The 19034-nt window shown below is 34.0% G+C and overlaps 1 protein-coding gene and 1 long non-coding RNA gene across 3 annotated transcripts in view; one reads left to right on the top strand and one right to left on the bottom strand.

The window, feature by feature from the left end:
• ABHD2 (abhydrolase domain containing 2, acylglycerol lipase) overlaps positions 1-19034 on the bottom strand; it is a 108216-nt gene that overhangs the window by 34637 nt on the left and 54545 nt on the right. For both annotated transcript variants that reach the window (XM_074295129.1, XM_074295128.1), the window contains 2 exons: positions 4201-4376; positions 2401-2568 (listed from right to left, as the gene is read on the bottom strand). In XM_074295129.1, coding sequence (XP_074151230.1) covers positions 2401-2568; positions 4201-4376 — 344 coding nt within the window. The remainder of the gene's footprint in view (positions 1-2400; positions 2569-4200; positions 4377-19034) is intronic.
• The window catches only part of LOC141558234 (uncharacterized), a 64765-nt gene that overhangs the window by 6249 nt on the left and 39482 nt on the right, over positions 1-19034 (top strand). The window lies entirely within an intron of this gene.

Here is a 19034-nt window from a genome sequence, read left to right as displayed (position 1 = left end):
GAAGTTAATTTACTCATTGAATGAGAGAACTCGAATCCAATAAGTTCTTGACAAGGTACAATAACAAGCTAAATTTCATAAAATAAAATTTATTAAGGATTAATAAGATCACAGTTCCAAAGTACTTAAGTAAGTGTAAAGTAGGATCAGTGCACAAGTATTAAGAAGGCAGTTTTAGTTAACTGAGCTTACTACGATTCAACAATGTGATATAGCTGTCAAAAAAACTTAATGAAATGCCAGACTGTATTAATTAATACTCAGTGTCCAGAACAAAGAAAGCTAGAGTCCTTGATTCTTTAACATGGACAGACTAGCTCTGAAACATAATGATATTTAATCCTAGTACTGCATTTTAAGAAAGATATTGACACAGAATCACAGATTCAGAACTAGAAGGGACCTTAGTAGTCATCTTGTCCAGTCCCTTCACTTTACAGATGAAGAAATTAAGGTAACACTGGAAATAACTAGAGCCAGGATTCAAACTCAGCTTCTATGAATGAGAATCCAGAACCTTTTCCAATTACCACCAGCTTTCACATGCTTGAATACATTTAGAAGAGGGCAGTTAAGATGGTGAAGGGACTGAAAATCACATCAAAGGAAGAGTGACTCAATTTGTGGCCTGTGCCCCTTCTGTTCTGAGTGGTGAATGCCTTGTGTGGCCCACAATTTCAGGTCAGGTTGACTTCAGTCATGTCTTACTTGATTTCCTGGCCATTTGTCATCAGCGGTTAAATTAAAACTGACATTGCTTCCAGGAAGGGTGTGCCAATCTATTCTATCCTTTCACTCATCATTCCAATAACTTTCCACACCACCATATCCTTCTGTGTCTACTGTTCTCCTTTATGGGTTGTAACATAAATTTCCATAAGAATATACGTCCTTCGAGGAGAGAGGCAAATTTGCTTTTGAATTTATATAACCAGAGCTTAGCACAGTTTTTAGTAAGCACTTTAAAAATCTGTTTTCATTAATTTATTCATTTATGTTTAATCTAAAGAAAAAATTCTTTGCATAGGAGGAGAAATGTCAGATATTTAAAAGATTATTAAGAGATGAAGAGGATTAGAACCTTTTAAACTTGGTCTTAGGAGGCAAAAATAGAAGGGAGACAGGTGAATGTTAGCTCAATCAGTCTTGGGCAGGTGAGGGGAAGGGGTTAAGGAAGGAAAACCTAATAATTAATGCTATGGAAAAGTGAAATTGGCAGATTTCTGAGACAGTGAACTCTCCCTAGAGTCAGAGATTTAGAACTGAAAAGGTAAGGACCTTAAATAGCATGAGTTTAACACTCTAATTTCACAGATGAGGAAACTAATGACCAGAAAGATTAAGTGACTGGTTCAGTGTCATAAAAGTATTAAGTGGCATTACTGAGATTTGACCTCTCTCCTGAGACGCCAAGCAGAAAGTGGATAATAGGGATAATAGCATCTCTGTATGCCTGTCCTTTCCTACCTCCCTCCCTCCATCTATATTATTTGGCTTTCATAAGCCTGTTAGGTGGATACTATTAAGTATTCTTATTTTAAGGAAGGATAAGGAAACAAATAGTCAAGGGATTTTGTGAATCCTAATCACATGTAAGTTTGACTAGATGATCTCCGAGGAACCTTTATCTCTGAACTCTTGAGAATCTATGATTCTGTAGTCTTAAAAGTCTTATTTATAGGTTTTGATTTGATCTAATTGAGTTTTGGGGAGCTCAGATCAAATGGAGGATGTTTCATTTCACCTCAAATGAGGTCAGGAGCTTCCTAGATTTGAGCGGTTCTCTGCCCAAGGCTGGCAGTTGATAAAATAATCCTTTAGAAATCTTATCCTGGAGCTAAACATCTGGCTTAGGGCAATGACTTGTTTTGCAATAAGCCATGGATAGTGCCAAACAATTTACAATTTTGGCTTCATTTCAGAGTGTGAGCTCTATTTTTTTTTAATGGTGACCATTAAAAGTGACGGGAAAACTAAGCTGTAGCCATGATGGGAAGGCTGATTTAAAGCTCTCCTTAAGTAACTACTTACAATGCATTGTCATTTTTCCTGATCTTCTTCCAAACATTGCAATTTTTTGGCTAAGAAAGTCAGAAATGATTAAAGATATACTACATCTGTTCATCAATAGCATTCCTTCTTAACCTTGCCCACTTGTGACCCCTTTTAGCCTAAGAAATTTTTATATGATCTCAGATATACATAAGTCTACAAAATAGGTAAACAAGTTAAACATTTACTGATAATAAATCATAATTTCGCTACCCCCACATTCAGTTATGAGGTCATGACCCAAAGTTTAAGAGGTTTTGGTCTATAGTGTAACTGTTACTATAGTGTAAGTTAATATGGCAAGAACAAGAACCAGAATAGCCATACTTGACATGTTTTTGCCCTTACCATAAGTGAACATTCGAGGAGATGTCAATTCAATATTGGGAAGTGCACCCAGGTGGTTCAGCACAGCACATCGATAGCCATTTTTCTGGGCATAGTCGACAAAGGTTCGGATGTACTGCTTCTCACTATGATTGGCAATTCCAGGGCAAATCACCATTGTGACATCATCTAAAGGTTGAAGAAAGACATTCAAAGAGATGAGATCAATGTTGATATACTAAATGAAAAAGCTAAAATCCAATTTTGTCAGGAAATGGAAGGGTTTCCCTAGTTCTCAATCAACAAAAGTTTTTATCACCTTGCCTGAAACAGAATTCCAAATGCCTTAGAAGGAGGAAGGAACTCGTCAAATGCTTATCTATGAATCATAACATTACCTACTTTACTTTGTATAGTGCTTTACAGTTTAAACTTGACACACAATATACATACATACATATATGTATGCATATATAGGTATATATACACATATCCACATATACACGTATCTCTTGTAGGGTAGGCCAGATAAACAATTTTACTTCCAATCTGCCAATGAGGAAACTAAGGCTCACATAAATAACCTGCCCAATGTCACATAGCTTGTAAGTAGTGGATTTGAAACTTCAAAATAGATCTTCTCTTTCCACTATACTGCTCTGTTTTTCCACATAGTAAGTTGTTTACCTTTTCAGTATGATAATGCTGCCATAGTGGACTAAAAACAAGTGCTTTCTTCCTTAAATCTGACAAGAATTCTTTCCACAAGTTAATAAGAGCTATTTCTGATATCTGAAGGTTTTTTTTTTCTTGGGGGGGGCGGTTAATCTATATACTGACAATACCCTTGAACCATTTCATCCTTTCCTAAGAAGAAATAGCTTGGAAATAAAAACATTTTAAAGGAAAAAATCATAACCAAATTATTAGTATTACTCATTTTTCCTGCCCCCTCACTGCTGTTTTTTTTTAAGCAAAGCAGGCTGGCTAAACCAAATTCTATTCTTTAAGCATAAGGTAAAATAAGTTAGGAAGTAAAAATATGCCACAAAGTACTTTCAAATTCCTCACTTATGAGAAATAAACTACCAAAATCTCATGCTAATGAACTTATAGGCATGCAAAACAAGCTTCCAGAAATGTGGAATCTGAAGCAAACAAGGTAGGTAATTCTGGAGAATTCAAATGACCTAGAATCTTGGCACATTTGTTGTCATTTTCCAATTTAAATATTATGAGCACCCATGACAAAGTTTAGAGTATAGGGCAGGCAAATGTCATTTTAAGAGATGAAAGCATATTTCAAGAATCATAAAGGCTGATACCATAATTAGAGGGGATATATGAAAATTAGTGTCAAGACAGTGGAGCTACTGACTGGTCCTAGAAAGAGTATTCAAAATATACCACCTTTTTTTTTCCCCCAGTTTTGTTTAGGGCTAATCTTGAGCTGAAAAATCTATTTGGTTTCCACACATCTTTTCTATTTGTAGGATCAGAAGAAGGCAAATTGTTCTATATGCATTGAAGTATAATGTGCATATACATACATCAGAATGTAGCCATCCTTATATGTAGCAGTTTTTTGCCACTACAAAAAGGGCTGACACAAATATTTTTACCATATGAATTTTTAATAATTTTTAAGATTCCTCATATAATCCAGGAGATTTGTTCTTCAACTTCTCTTCCACAGTGTTTCATAAGAGACTTAGTTTGTAATTAAAGACTGCCTCATAGGATATGCAAAAATATTTTCCCTTGTTCAATAGTTCACTCATTCTAAGTAAGGACACAACCATCCAAACCAGCTTGGCTTACCTCCAATGCAATGTTCAGCCAAAGGTTCAAAAAGGTCAAAAGTTGAAGTGGCTCCATCTGACATGGTAATGAACTTTCGGTGGCCATAAGGATGAGGTGACCTTACCCTCCCCATCTTCCCGTATAAAGCAGTCTGGATATGTCCACTTTTCCCCCATATCAAGGGTGGAATATATCTAGGGAGGAAAAAAAAAACAACTGAGCATTACTTTTCCTTACATACCATAACCTTAAGACATACACACACACACACACACACACACACCATATTGTACTTTAGCTCCAAAGTGGCTTTAGAATCCCTCATTGTGATTTGCACATATTGCCAATCTGAGTGTTTTAAATAATTCACAAGAGTACAAGACCACATATTTAGAGACTGAAGGGTCCTCAGATGCCATCCCCTCATTTTATAGATGAGCAAAGTAAGGCTCAAGAAGATTAATTAATTCATCCAAGATCACACAGGAATTAAGTGGCAGACCTAGGATCCCTTGGGCCTCTGACTTGAGGCCCTAATTTCTTTTTATTGTACCACACTATTTCTTGGTATTTTTATAAATAACAAATTAAAAAATATAAATATTTATTTTAGCCAGGCTTTATGGGTAAGTCACTGTATTAAGCCTAAATTTCATGTCTATGTTATAAATCCAAAGCAGATAATAACTAATCACAAATTTGTTAGCTAGGACCCTATTTAGAATTTTATTGCAAAGGATAATTACTAAATTCAAACAAGGCCAGCATCTTCATGCAATTGTCATTAAATGAAATAGTGAGTTATGTTCCTAATAGGAAATATAAAAAATATATTGTTGGATTATGTCTTACTGGTGATTGTTAATGAATGCAATAAATGAAGGTACAAACTAATAGATTTGAACTTGCAGCTAATAACAACAAAAATAAAAAGAATAATTGTAATAAATTACTTAGCTAGTAGTAGTTTTTCCGTACTAGAGAAATTAGGTAAAGTTTGGTTTTCAGGGAGTGACAGTCAGGTGAGACACGCGGAGCATAGCATAAGATGCATTTTTCAGATATGGTCAATATGTTGAATTGTTTTGCTTGATTGCATTTAGGACTGAGTTAGTGATAGAGATGAAGGAATGAAAAAAGGAAGGGAGAAGCTACAAGAAAACATTAAAATATGTAGAAGTAGTAGTAGTAGTTTTTTGGGGGGAAACATAAAAAACAAGGCAATTTTGTTAATACTGGGTTTAAATTTAAATATATTAAAAAACAACTTTAAAACTGTACATAACAGGCCGTTTCACATATAAATCTTTTTTTCTGTATTCTGAAATGTTTCTTTTTTGTTGATAATTGTTAAGTTCATAATGAAAAAAACCTAAAAAAATTTGTTCTTTATAGTACTGAATCATAACATTTTACAGCTAGTATCTTCAGCCTTTATCTCATCCAACTTCTTCATTTTATAGACAAGAAAATGAAGTATGGAAAAGTAACTTGACCATATAGCTAGTGACGGGCAGTGCTGGAAATGGAATCCATGTTTCTTAACTTCAAATCTGTGTTCTTCCCACTATAAAAGTACAGTTGTCTAATTTGAAGTTATTTGTAATCTATTCATCAAAAATGAGATCTGTTAAGTCATATCTCTCTCTTCCTTCAAAACCATATTCAAATTAAACATCTTTAAGCAGCCCTTCTAGTAACCTGACCCTATTCTGTTCATGCCGTTATTTCTGGGCCCACTAATATTTGGAAAAGGTGTAACTAGGAATGGTTGTAGCTGCAACAAGTACCACAAACCAAGCCCAGGGCCAGCTTAGTGAGTCATAGGTGTTAGAGAGTCCAGGTCAGTTGGTAGGAGGAAGCACCATCTGGTAGGATACTATTTTAATTAATGATTTTTGTTAACTAGATGATAAGCCTTGTTGTGTCTATGATGTTGACAAAGCCCCAACAATCCTTTTCTAGTAAGTGGCTCAGATACCTGGCATATTATTTTCTACTAAATTAATATATACTTGTTCATGTATTGTTTTATGTATTCTCAAAATGTATTCTTTTCTTATTATAGCTTTTTATTTACAAGATATATGCATAGGTAATTTTTCAGCATTGACAATTGCAAAACCTTTTGTTCCAATTTTTCCTCTTCTTCCCCCACCCCTTCCCCCAGATGGCAGGTAGACCAATACATGTTAAATATGTTAAAGTATAAGTTAAATAAAATGTATTCTTTATATGTGTATATTTTATCATCTTCCCATGTCTTCCTGAGAAAATAGGAAAACAAGAACTGTGCAATTTTTAAAGTAATGACAGAAGTAGTAATAATAATACTTACTGACATTTATAAAGCAGCTTGTGATTTACAAAATATTTTACTTAAATTCTCCTTTGTGTCTTATGACAGGTCTCTGAAATGGGCAACCTAATTGTAATTAACTATCAGAGTGGCTAGCTAGTCCAGTAAAATGTAATTCAATCTAATTAATGTTCATTAGGTACCCTAGTAGGCATGCAGTCAAAAATTTTTGAGTTATTTATTCTCTTATTCATGAACAAAATATTCAAAAAATAAAATTGAACTTGTTGACAAACTGCTAAAACAAACTGAATGTTAAACAGAATAATTAGATGTTTACTCAATAGACTTACAACCAATACCTGGCTTTAATGACAAAATCACAAAATTTGAAGGACTTTGGGAGATAATGGGGTATATCTTTTGAAGGGGAACTAGGAGAGTGTCTAAATAATTCTGAAAAAAATCTATTCTTTTTTAAAAGAATTTCAGGAATGGAGATTTCATAACTGCTCTTGGTCGTTCATAAGCTATTTACCACTACCACTCTGTAAACTGGACAATTTTTCTCAATATTAAGAATCCATTTTATCATGAAAGGGAGGTAACATAGTTCATAGATTTTATTCAGTATGGGGAAATCTGGATTTTAGTCCAAGCTCTGCTACTAATTAGGAATGTAATTTAAGGCAAAGTTTTGAACCTCTTGGTCCTTGATTTCTTCTCTGCAATGATAGGGGTAACCTAATGATCTCTAGGGCTAAAATTCTATAATTTTCTTGTGTTAGGGTTTCCAAGATAACAGTATCAACAAAGAACTTTTAAAATCCAATATACCAGGCAAGACTGCTTAGTCACGGTCCCTCAAATACACCAGCTTCCATGCCTTTGGTTTCCATTTTCTATTCAGAATGTCCTTGTTACGTATTTCCATCTGTCTGTCTCTTACTCATTTTCCAAAGCCTAGCTGGGGTTCCAAACCTCTTCTATGAAGCTTAATCATTCTTGCCTCTTACATGTGTAGCACCTAAAGTGTTTGTATCATTCTTTTGACAGCTAAATATGAGATAGCACAAAACTATGGTTTTCTAACAGAAACCATAATAACGATAATAATATCAATCAGCATTTATATAGTATTTAAATATTTATAGAATAATTTAAAAATTATTTTTAAAATCTGAAATTAAACATCAAAAAAGGAACACTTGCGTATAAATTGCAGACTACACAAAGGGTATATATGAAACTGCATCTCCATTTCACACCATTCACTTTTAAAACATCTATAATACATTTTTCACATGTTACTTTAAAACCTATCTAGCAAGTAATGTTTCCTTCTGAATTTCCTTTTGCTTTCGTGTGCATTTTTTTTTTAAGTTTCAATGACCCTCTTCTTGCTTAGCACTATTTCCTCTTGGGAAAGTGATTGGTGGATTTGGATAATGTCTTTGCACCCTCACAGAATGCCCATTTTAATATTAGTCTTGCACTTAGACACACACCAAATAGATTCTGATTGAAAATAGTGCTCGAGATTTCATAGCATTGGCATTTTGATTTGTGTATCTCAGGCTGACAGCCAGCAGACACTCTCACTATCAATTCTTTTGAGTTGTAATAGGTGGCCAACAGTGTTACGGTGGAAGAAAATGTTCATAGTTCACAGATTTGCAAAACTATTCCATAATTTTTTTCATCAAAAGCTCTTAGTAGTAGGATTTTTTCTGGGTGGCAAAAAACAGAATGAACATTCATGAATTGGGGAATAGCTGAACAAATTGTGGCATATGAATGTAATCAAATAAAAAATGATGAGTAGAAGGAATCAGAAAGCCAAATTCTGGCTTAACTGAAGCTACCTGAGACAGTCGTTAATAGCACTAATATGTGATCAGCTTATCAATAGTTTAATCTGTCTTCTGTTACATTTCACTTCTAACTTTTTGTACCTGTTTCCTCATTTACAAAATGGAATAATCATTGTCTTATTTTATCCAGGAAAGGCCTCTGAATATAAAAAGACTTAATACATGTTTGTTTAATTGAATGGAAGGTAGCACTACCAATTTCCCAGTCAAGGTACTAAACACAAGGTAGTATTTAACAATAGTAAAGTTTTTAAAAATCCATCAAACTGACATTTGGTCATAATTTCAAGAATCCTATTACTTATTGTTTCCCCCAAAGCCCCACATCTTCCACCTCCCAAACCCCATAAAGCACCAGAAAACCTTCAATTAGTGGTAGGCAAGTTTTTTGGTTTGTTTTTCCCCTCAGAGAATGATCCTTTATATATACAGTTGTGGAAATGAAACATACAATGACTCAGAGAAAAGAATGCATATACCCTATGACTCAGCCTGCAAGAACCTTTATTCTGTTCTTAGTACTAAGAGCAGAGAATGACTGTCAAGAGTAAAACAAAAATAGTTAATGAAATTTTAAGAAACAAAGTTCAAAAAGGAAAGAGTGAAGGAAACACATTAAAGAAAGTGGAAACCTTTCTTTAAAATAACTAGAAAGTTATATACTGGATCTAAGAACCAAAGCAAGAAATTCTACCAATCCTAATTGAATCTGAGGCTTCTCCCATAAGTCTATTTGTTAGACTGGGGTGAGGACAAAGAAAAGAAATGTGGCTATGTTCTTACTGCTAACTCTGCCACCCTATTATAGCATGTTATGAGATTCTATTGTCTCAAAAAGCTTAGCTATATTTTATCTAATTTATGGGGCTAGTAGTAGGTTTCCAGGTATGGGATTTCAAGAGAATATAAACATGCAGTTATTAGTGATATTAAAACAATAGAAATGTAAGGTAAGAAAGTAGATGGGTTTAACAGTATTTCTTTATTTCAGAAATATTTCATAAAAAGTCATATTTGTCTATATTCTTATACAGTATAAGAGGAAGGTGAATTCTAGAGAGCTGTACAAAGATGATCTAGAAACAATTACTATTTCTGTTGCTTTCCCTCTTCTTAATACTAGAGCACTCAAATTAAAGGAATGCTCTTTTAAAAAACGTTTCCAAAAATACCTTAACAGAACTACTATAAACTTAATGATTAATATAGCTTGAACTGGTGAGTTAGACTCTTTGAATAATAAAGATCATAAAGTAACATGACTAATTAAAAACAATGAATGGTGGAATTTATGTATATAATAAATATTTTTGATATTTCAAAAAAGCCACTTTGGAATGTCAGTTATTCTAGATGACATTGACTGCAACATTTTTAGAGCTTTATCTTTGGAAATGCTTATAGATTTTAAGGCATATTTCTTCTGGAAGGTGGTTAAAAAATATTAAGTCACTATAAAATAACAGTACAAGACTAATTTTCTTTTTTGGCTTACAGAATGGTTCCAAGGCAATTATAGTGGTTCCTAAAACTCTGAGCAAGAATAACATAGCTGCAATAAATGTTTTACTTCAAATAAGTTTATTTTCAAGGACAATATTAATTTGGATTCATAAATTCTGACATCTCATTAAAATATATCTCATAACTTTATATTCAGTTTCTATTAGGCATGACACCATTCATTCTTATTAACTTGGGTGTTTGTTTGTTTGTTTTGTTATTGTGTTTTGTTTTTTTAGCACACAAAAGAAATAATACACTATCACACATACCACAGCTAAGAAAAGAGCTTGGAGGAAATGAGAATAGGAGGATGAATGGTGAGAGGAAAAAGTAGAAACTGCTTTATATTTATGGGTGAAAAAAAAAGGATCAGAAACTCTGCATTTTTGAAGATTTTCTTCATCTCTCTTCTTCTCAACTTCCTCAACGGCAGAGTTGGGCCTTGGCACTTGTGTGCCGTTGGCAGTGTTTGAAAGTGAGCCCCAATGTGTTTACAGACCACTGAAGGCTTTGAATCTTCACTGTAAAACATGATTTAACTTAATACAAAATACCTTCATGCCACAGAGAACTGGCAGTAAAATAGATGATTTTTAAAAAGCAATTTTAAAAATGTTTCTCTGTATCTTCTGCCTTGGGCCTAGTCCATTCTCATTCTGGTTTAGCACCCTCCCAATCAGATATAATAAACTTCTCTTCTTTTGATCTCCTAAAACACTTTGTTCCTTATCACACTTAAATATTCTACCTTATGATTATGAATATCTATTTGAATCCACAATGGTGCAAGCTCCCTAAGAGACTGTTTTATTTCTTCTGATCCATGTATTACACACTGCCTTACACAGTATCCTATTGTATTTGTATTTGTAAATTCCTTTGTATTTGATTCAAAGGAACACAATAAGTAACAAGATTAAGTAATGAATATTACCAAAATTACATCAAAAGTGAAGTGTCAACAGATCCATTCCCCTGTTTTTAGGCAATCTTAACCATTCCAGATATCCATAAAGTGCTTTGAAGTCCTTGGTAATAATAGGCACTCTGACAACAATAGTTCTATTATGAAAAATGAAAGAAGACTGTATGTTTAAAAATAAAAGTCCTTATTAAATGAAGTTGAAATTCCCAGAGTCAGTTGTACATGATGCATATAGTGCAGCTCTTTATTTTGAAACAACAATTCATTATAAAACTCTGCACGATTTCTCAGACTAGCCAGAGGAAACAGATGTGGCTCCAAATCCTGTTGACCAAAAAAGATTATTTTTTTCTCTGTGGCTTTTTCTAACTTATGATAGGACAGGAAAGCTCAACTTGAAACCATGATGTTAACATTTTTAAGAAACCAGAATAGGTGACTCAAGTTCTACTGCCTATTTTAAAAAAATTCCATTAGACTATTAAGTTTTTAATAGCTTAATGACTTCTCTCTGGGGAAGGGTCAGAAAGGACAAATGACAATTCAGATTCCTCATGACAAAAATGCAATAGAAATACAGTAATAAATCCAAAGACCCTTAGAAAGAACGTTTAAACAACACCTTAAAAATTAAAAGACAAAGTGACCAAGACTTTTGGGTTAAACTTGAAATTCTGACATTAAACCAGGTATCCAAATGGAACCTTTGAAGGTGAAGATAGAACAGAATATGGGAATGTGGAAGAGAATGGACTTCAGGCAGCTCTTTTAGCAAAAGAATCACCAATGTTCTATTATTAGATTATTATCTATCATCTATTTCTATAGCTTTCTATTTCTCTTTATTTCTGATTTCTTTCCCCACCCTCAAGTGTTGGTCACTAACCCAGTAGGAGGAAACATATTTTTACATATTTTGAGACCTCGATAGCATCTTGAACCTCTGCACTGACACTGTGATTGTTTTTATGCATCAGATCAGGGCACATTCTGTTCCATTGTATTCTTACAAATATGTGTGTAAGGGAGGGGAGTTGAGAGGAAATAAAGGGTTCTAATTAATATTAATATTTATACAGTATGCATCTCAAAACATTCATATTTAATATTTATATTATTTCCATTTTGCAGATAAGGAAACTGAAGAGTAGAGAGATTAAATTAGTTATTTGAAGCCAAGTTTCTCCTACTTCTTTTTTAGTCCCCTTTCTGTTTCATCCTCTTTATGCTATTATACCTTACAAGTCACTTAGTCCAACTTTGTCACCATGTTAGAGATGAAGAATCTGAGGTCTAAAGAGGTTGGAGGCCCAAAGTCACAGAATTAGTTAGTGGTAGAACTGGGACAAGAATTCAGGTCTGGGCCCCCAACCCACAACTATTTCTAACATGCTATGCTTGGAGTCATTCTAAATATTTTCCCCTCTTGACAACTAAGAAAGGAGGCATTATAAAGTATCAGGGCTGATAGGGACCTGAAAGATCATGAAGTCTGTTATTTGACAAATGATGAAAACTAAGTAGTAAAGTGCCTTGCCTCAGGTTACATCTTGAGTTAGGTATAGAACCTAGCTTAAGACTAATTAAATCCACCATTTAAAAATCTTGGGAGTAACATTTTTATATGAAACTCTGAAGTATTGACTCTCAGGATATATTAATCATAGTCTCTTACTAATATATGGGCACAGTATTGATAAAAGAAAAACACAAACTGAATGGGGAGTGAGAGCTTCATAGGTTTATCATCAGATAAATCTATCATTTAATTCTTTTAAAAAGCTTTCTATTTTTCTTTATCCATAGCTTTATCAGAGTCTACTGGATTAAAGAACAGTTTAAGCAGATCTTATTTTTTATATAAATCACATTTTCAAGAATCAGGTTTTTTTCCTCCCAGCTATAAAATGGGATAGTAACAGTTATTATTTCACAGGAATAAGAATTATATTACATAGGCACTTTGCCCTAAATTCTTTTTTTTTCTGTTTTAAACAAAGATTGTTTATATGTGTGTGTGTGTGTGTGTGTGTGTGTGTGTGTGTGTGTATGTGTGTATAATATATATATTGCTCATTACACGATGTTTTACTTAGAAAATATCAGGAAATCAGAAAAGAAATAAATTGATAAAATTAACAACTTAAAATAGTAGATTGCAAACTAAAATACAAAAGATCAATAGTACTTCTATATAGCAATAAAAATTTTGAGAATAAAAGAAAAGCACGCTATAATTAAGTAACTATAAAATGTAGAAAAAATATATGTAGATAGATAGATAGATAGATAGATTATAATAGTCCTAAATTCTTTAGAAGGGGCTAGGGTCTCACTGAAATCTCTCTATGTCAAGAAAATATAAGAAATGCAATGCTGGCTTATATACACTTCAGTATTTTGTCTCTGATAGTGATATTGAGGAATATTCTGTTCTTGAGAGCATAGCTGTGCTCCATGATCTTTGCCTCAAGAGGTTAGGTATTTATCCTGACTATTCCTAACTTCTTTTTAATAACCTGTCAAGAAATTTCTCCTCTCACCTATGCATTTATATCCTTTTGAATGCAGTTCCTGATTATATAAATACCTTATGTTAGTATAATACTTTGCGATTTTTCAGAGTACTTTTACATATATTCACATATATTTGATATTGTGAGGCCTCACAATAATTCCATAAAGTGGACAAGACAATATTACTTTTCTCATTTGAAAAGTGGAATATAGAGGTACAGGGGAATGGTCACAATAGTTAAGTGACTTGGTACAGATTCAGAAATCTAACCCAGATCTGCTGATACTAAATTTGATGCTCTTTCATAGTATATATCATTAAATATACTGGGGAAAACATGCACCTATTTTCATTTCAGTGATTAATAGCATCAATAAAAATTTTTTACTTTTAAAAATCAAGACTATCCAATAGTAATGGTAATCCTTAATGGATTTTTAGATCTGCTGGTACAATCTGGGGCTTTAAAATAGCTTCAGAGACCAATAATTATATGTATTTTTCATAAGATTCAGATCTTCAGGAGATGGAGAGCTTATTTACTATTTGCTGGCTACCAACCAAAGATATTTCAGTAACTTAGCCTTTGAAACTCTTACAAATATTGACTTAATGGCATCCTGAACTCAAATGACTGGTAAAAAGGGGGAATAAAGAAGAAATAAATAATCCATAAGTGTGTGTTGTGTGTGTGTGAGAAAGATTTATGCTTTCAGAAGTCATCAATGTAATAATCATCGCAAATGGTGACATTACAAAAGAAAACCTTCAATCCTTTTTATTTCTGCCCCACCCAAAGTATGTTCAGATTCTAATTGTCTTAAAGAGGAAATATAACTAAGACCTAAATATAGAAAATGTTAAAAAGTGATGAATAACTGCTTAAAACCCAGTAGCACAGAGCATAGAAAAAAATTACCCCAGATCCTCATAATTTGAGAAATAACCCACAGCATATCTTTAGCCAGCTACCTGGAAAAGCTTAAAACTTTTAAATCCAGAATTCATTTGATCTTTAAAAGAAAAAAAGGGGGCATTTGGTGACACAGAAATGATTTTTCTACAGGATTTGTGGTTTTTAAGATTTCATCCTAGCACACTAATTATTTTAGTGCTTTCACTAGACAAAAACTACTAAAAGCCAGGAAACACTGAATGTATTCCTAACTTGATTTATGAACAGGAAGAAGTCAGAATTCATTTGCTTTCTCTGTCTCTTAGTCTCCCTTTTATGAAAACATTTTATTGGCAGAACACTAATAAATAGGTGGGATTGGGGAGTGGACAGGATGCATGCTTCAGGTAATACTGAGAAAATTACTCTCCCCAAAAAGGATTCTTCTTAAGAACTCCAGTGCTTTGCTATGGAGCTGCATTGCCCCCTTTTCCTGAAAGAGTTCGTTCTCAAAACTTGGCAAACAACCTATTTTCTTGGCCATAGTGCTCAAATGTTGTAAAGCATTAAAAGCCAGCCTAATGTGCGTGGGTCAAGCAGTTAATGTGAAGTGAGTCAGGAGAAATGGTTTTCATTTGCATCACTACTTTTCAGGGAAATGGTCTACCATAAAGGGACTTGTTTGCTTTCACAAGGACTTGCATTGAGCAGAGGCAAAATTTTCAGTCCTATAAGAAACATGGGATTTATTTTTTAGCCTTATGATATGGACCTGGAATGAGTGAACAAAGAGATCATAAGGTCACAGGATTTAGTCAGAAGGGATCTTAAAGGTTGTCTAGAAACTTTCATTTTATAGATGGAGAAATTGAGGCACAAAAAAGTTAAGCGATTTGTCTGTAGTCATATACGGTTAAGTGGCACAGGTAGAATTCAAACCTAATTACTCTCTTTCTACTACATCTTGCCAGGGAATTTGGCAGACTAAATAGGTTTACAGAAAGAAAAGCCAACTAGACACTGGGATTCAAAAACCTTTATGCTTAGAATTCATGTCTCTTCTGTCCCTTCTCTCATATTTCTCTCAATCATTACAAATCCATGCCTGGCATTGTGAGTCTTCTCCCAAGAAAATAAATTAGAAGGTAGGGACTATCCACAACAAATGTTATCAATATAATGACAGGCTATGAGTTTGCTTCTGTATTGTTGAAATGTGGTAAATTCTATTCTATTAAATTATAATATTAGAGTCTCAATACCAATCTCATGATCACAACTTATATTAGAAAGCAATTGTCTTTCTTTTCAGAGGCTGGGAAAAACCTACATTGGGACTTACTCTCACCATTCAATATGGCTTTAGTTACTTCCTCAAAACTCCTCTTCCCAGAGGCTGACTTTAGTTCCAAATTACTGATTTTATAGAAAGTGCAATTTCAGTATTGCAGGCAGCTCCAGGTAGTTCTAGGCAATAGTAATGGAAAAAGAAGAGGGAATCTCAACTGATTTCCAAATCTTACTTCAGCCTTCTGGTGTACCCATGCTTATGATGGATTGTACACTGGGGCAAAGAAAAGACTAAAACCTCTAGATTTAATGCACTGATATAAAAAGAGAAGTATAATTTGTGACTGCTTCCTTTTAGAAGGTTGCTTTGCACTTTATATTCTATACAACTCATCACATAGACTCTAGAGGTAAGGAAATTGCTGATAAGAAAATGATGGATTTCTTATGCAATTATATTTAGAATTAAACATTTCAGGCCCATTGTCATAATACAAGCAAAGTGCTCAGATTCTCAGAGTGTCTATTAGCCAGAATAATCAGAGCTCTCCTTTGAAAATAGCATTTTTGTTCACTGAATGCACTGATATTTCCACAGCTATGACACATCACATTGTCACTGCTCTTGCTAGATGCTGTACTAAGGCCCTTCTGTTCTTCAATTACAAGATTATGCATGGGAAAATTCCACTATAGAGAATTTCTCTTTTTGACTAAAAAGACAAAAGTTGACCAAGGAAACTAAATGAAATCTTCCTTGCTTAATGTAATTTGGGACTTGAAATATAATCCATTGGGCAAAAACCTTAATTTATATATAGTCCATTTTGTTTTTAACTATACATGGTTTAAACTACAAAGTTTAAAAGCAAAAGTCACATGATTTATTTCACAGACATAACTATGGCTAAATTACATTAAAAGTAAAGAAAGAAACTTGCTCTTATTATTATCTCAGCAACTTTTGACCAGGTTTAATTAGGTCACCCAAGGTTTAACAGTATAGAGTGATTTAGTTAAATCTCTGAGATCAGCAGTAATTGAGTAAATTCAGTAAAGCCTCATCATATAGAACTTCAGTATTTCAGGGTCTCAGTTTTAGTGCCTGTCAATTCATTTGCCTATGGGTTGTATTATGTGTGTGTGTATATGTATGCACACACATACACATATAACACACACACATAAAACATGTCTACACATTTACTTACAATACTAAATAAGATTATATAGAAGGAGGAATAGGATGAGTTTGGTTGGACCATAGTGTTGATGCAGGAAAATACTATGAAATAAGGCTGGAAAGGCAGAGCCAAGCTCAGTCAGATTATGAAAGATGTTGGATTCTTGACTAAGGCAATCAGGAGATACTGAAAAGGGGAATGTTAGGATTAGAGTATTATAATAGTGTATGTGTTTGGTAAATTAACAAATTCAAAAAAGGCATTCAGTATACATTCTACATGAGAGCTCACTGATGTGGTGCTATTTATCAATGTAGCTCACATGATGACTCCTTCTTAGTTCCTACCTGTATCTTTGCATAAGCTCACCACTGGGGGCCCATTTGTGGGTTAAGAACCTTCCTAACCTTTTCATGATCTTAAAGGATGCATATTAATGGAGTGTGTGGCTTATTCAGTGGTGATCCCTCATTCTTAGCATGCTTCTTTGATGACACTTCTCTTTGGTATTAATTCTTTATTTGTGATGTGTTGTGGCCAGAATGTCAATGTCCACCATATACACCTCTTTGTTGGCCTTTGGGTAACCTCTGAGATGATGTTTTACAGTTATAAATCATGGAACACAACAATCTTCAAAACATACACATATCTACAGACACACACACACATACATATACCATATACATAAATGAGTCATTAAACGAAGGACCTACTATGTTCTAGTCACTGTGCTCAGTCCTGGAGATACAAAGAATGGTAAAAAGATAATCCCTGCTCTTGAGTTGCACACAATCTACAAGGATAAAACTGTAAGTAATAAATAAAAAGAAGGCATTAGAATTAAGAGGGATTAGAAAAGGCTTTGAGTAGAAAGTTAGATTTTAGGTGGGAGTCAGGGAAGCCAGGAGGCAAAGCTGAGGAGGGAGAACATTCTATGAATGGAGGTTGGGGAGCCAGAGAAAATGTCCGAATTTAGGAGATGGAGTGTCTTGAGGAACAACAAGGAGGCCAGTGTCTCTAGATCAAAGTGTGTGTGGGGGTGGAAAGAGGAGTAAATTAGAACACTAAAGAGGTAGGAGGGGCAGTATTTTGAAGGGCTTTGAATGCCAAAAAAGGGGAACATTTATATTTCTTTTTTTAATAATTTTTATTGACAGAACATTGCATGGGTAATTTTTACAACATTATCCCTTGCACTCCTGTTACAACTTTTCCCTTCCCTTCTTCCACTCCCCCCTCCCCTAGATGGCAGGCAGTCTCACACATGTTAAACATGTTAAAGTATATCTTAGTTACAATATATGTGTACAGTTCTCTTGTTGCACAAGAAAAACTGGATTCAGAAGGTAAAAATAACCTGGGAAGAAAAACAAAAATGCAAGTAGTCCACATTCATTTCCCAGTGTTCCTTCTCTGGGTATAGCTGGTTCTGTCCATCATTGATCAATTGGAACTGAATTAGATCTTCTCTTTGCCGAAGATATCCACTTCCATCAGAATATATCCTCATACAGTATTGTTGTTGAAGTGTATAATGATCTCCTAGTTCTGCTCATTTCACTTAGCATCAGTTCATGTAAGTCTCTCCAGGCCTTTCTGAAATCCTCTTGCTGGTCATTTCTTACAGAACAATACTATTCCATAACATTAATATACCATAATTTAGCCAACTATTCTCCAATTGATGGGCATCCCTTCAATTTCCTGTTTCTAGCTACTACAAAAAGGGCTGCCATAAACATTTTTGCACACACAGGTCCCTTTCCCCTCTTTAGTATTTTTTGGGATATAAGCCCAGTAGTAGCACTGCTGGGTCAAAGGGTATGTACAGTTTGATAACTTTTTGAGCATAGTTCCAAATTGCTCTCCAGAATGGCCGGATTCTTTCACAACTCCACCAACAATGTATCAGTGTCCCAGTTTTCCCACATCCCCTCCAACATTCAGCATTATTTGTCCTGTCATCTTAGCCAATCTGACAGGTGTGTAGTGGTATCTCAGAGTTGTCTTAATTTGCATTTCTCTGATCAATAGTGATTTGGGACACTCTTTCATATGAGTAGAAATAGTTTCAATTTCATTATCTGAAAATTGTCTGTTCATATCCTTTGACCATTTATCAATTGGAGAATGGCTTGATTTCTTATAAATTAAAAGTCAATTCTCTGTATATTTTGGAAATGAGGCCTTTATCAGAACCTTTAACTGTAAAAATGTTTTCCCAGTTTATTGTTTTCCTTCTAATCTTGTTTGCATTAGCTTTGTTTGTACAAAAGCTTATTAATTTGATATAATCAAAATTTTCTATTTTTTGATCAATAATGATCTCTAGTTCTTCTTTGGTCACAAATTCCTTCC

This window comes from Sminthopsis crassicaudata, chromosome 2, assembly GCF_048593235.1.
Source record: "Sminthopsis crassicaudata isolate SCR6 chromosome 2, ASM4859323v1, whole genome shotgun sequence".
NCBI lineage: Eukaryota > Metazoa > Chordata > Mammalia > Dasyuromorphia > Dasyuridae > Sminthopsis > Sminthopsis crassicaudata.
The sequence above is the reverse complement of the archived record's forward strand: the minus strand, read 5'-3'. Positions and strand labels throughout refer to the sequence as shown.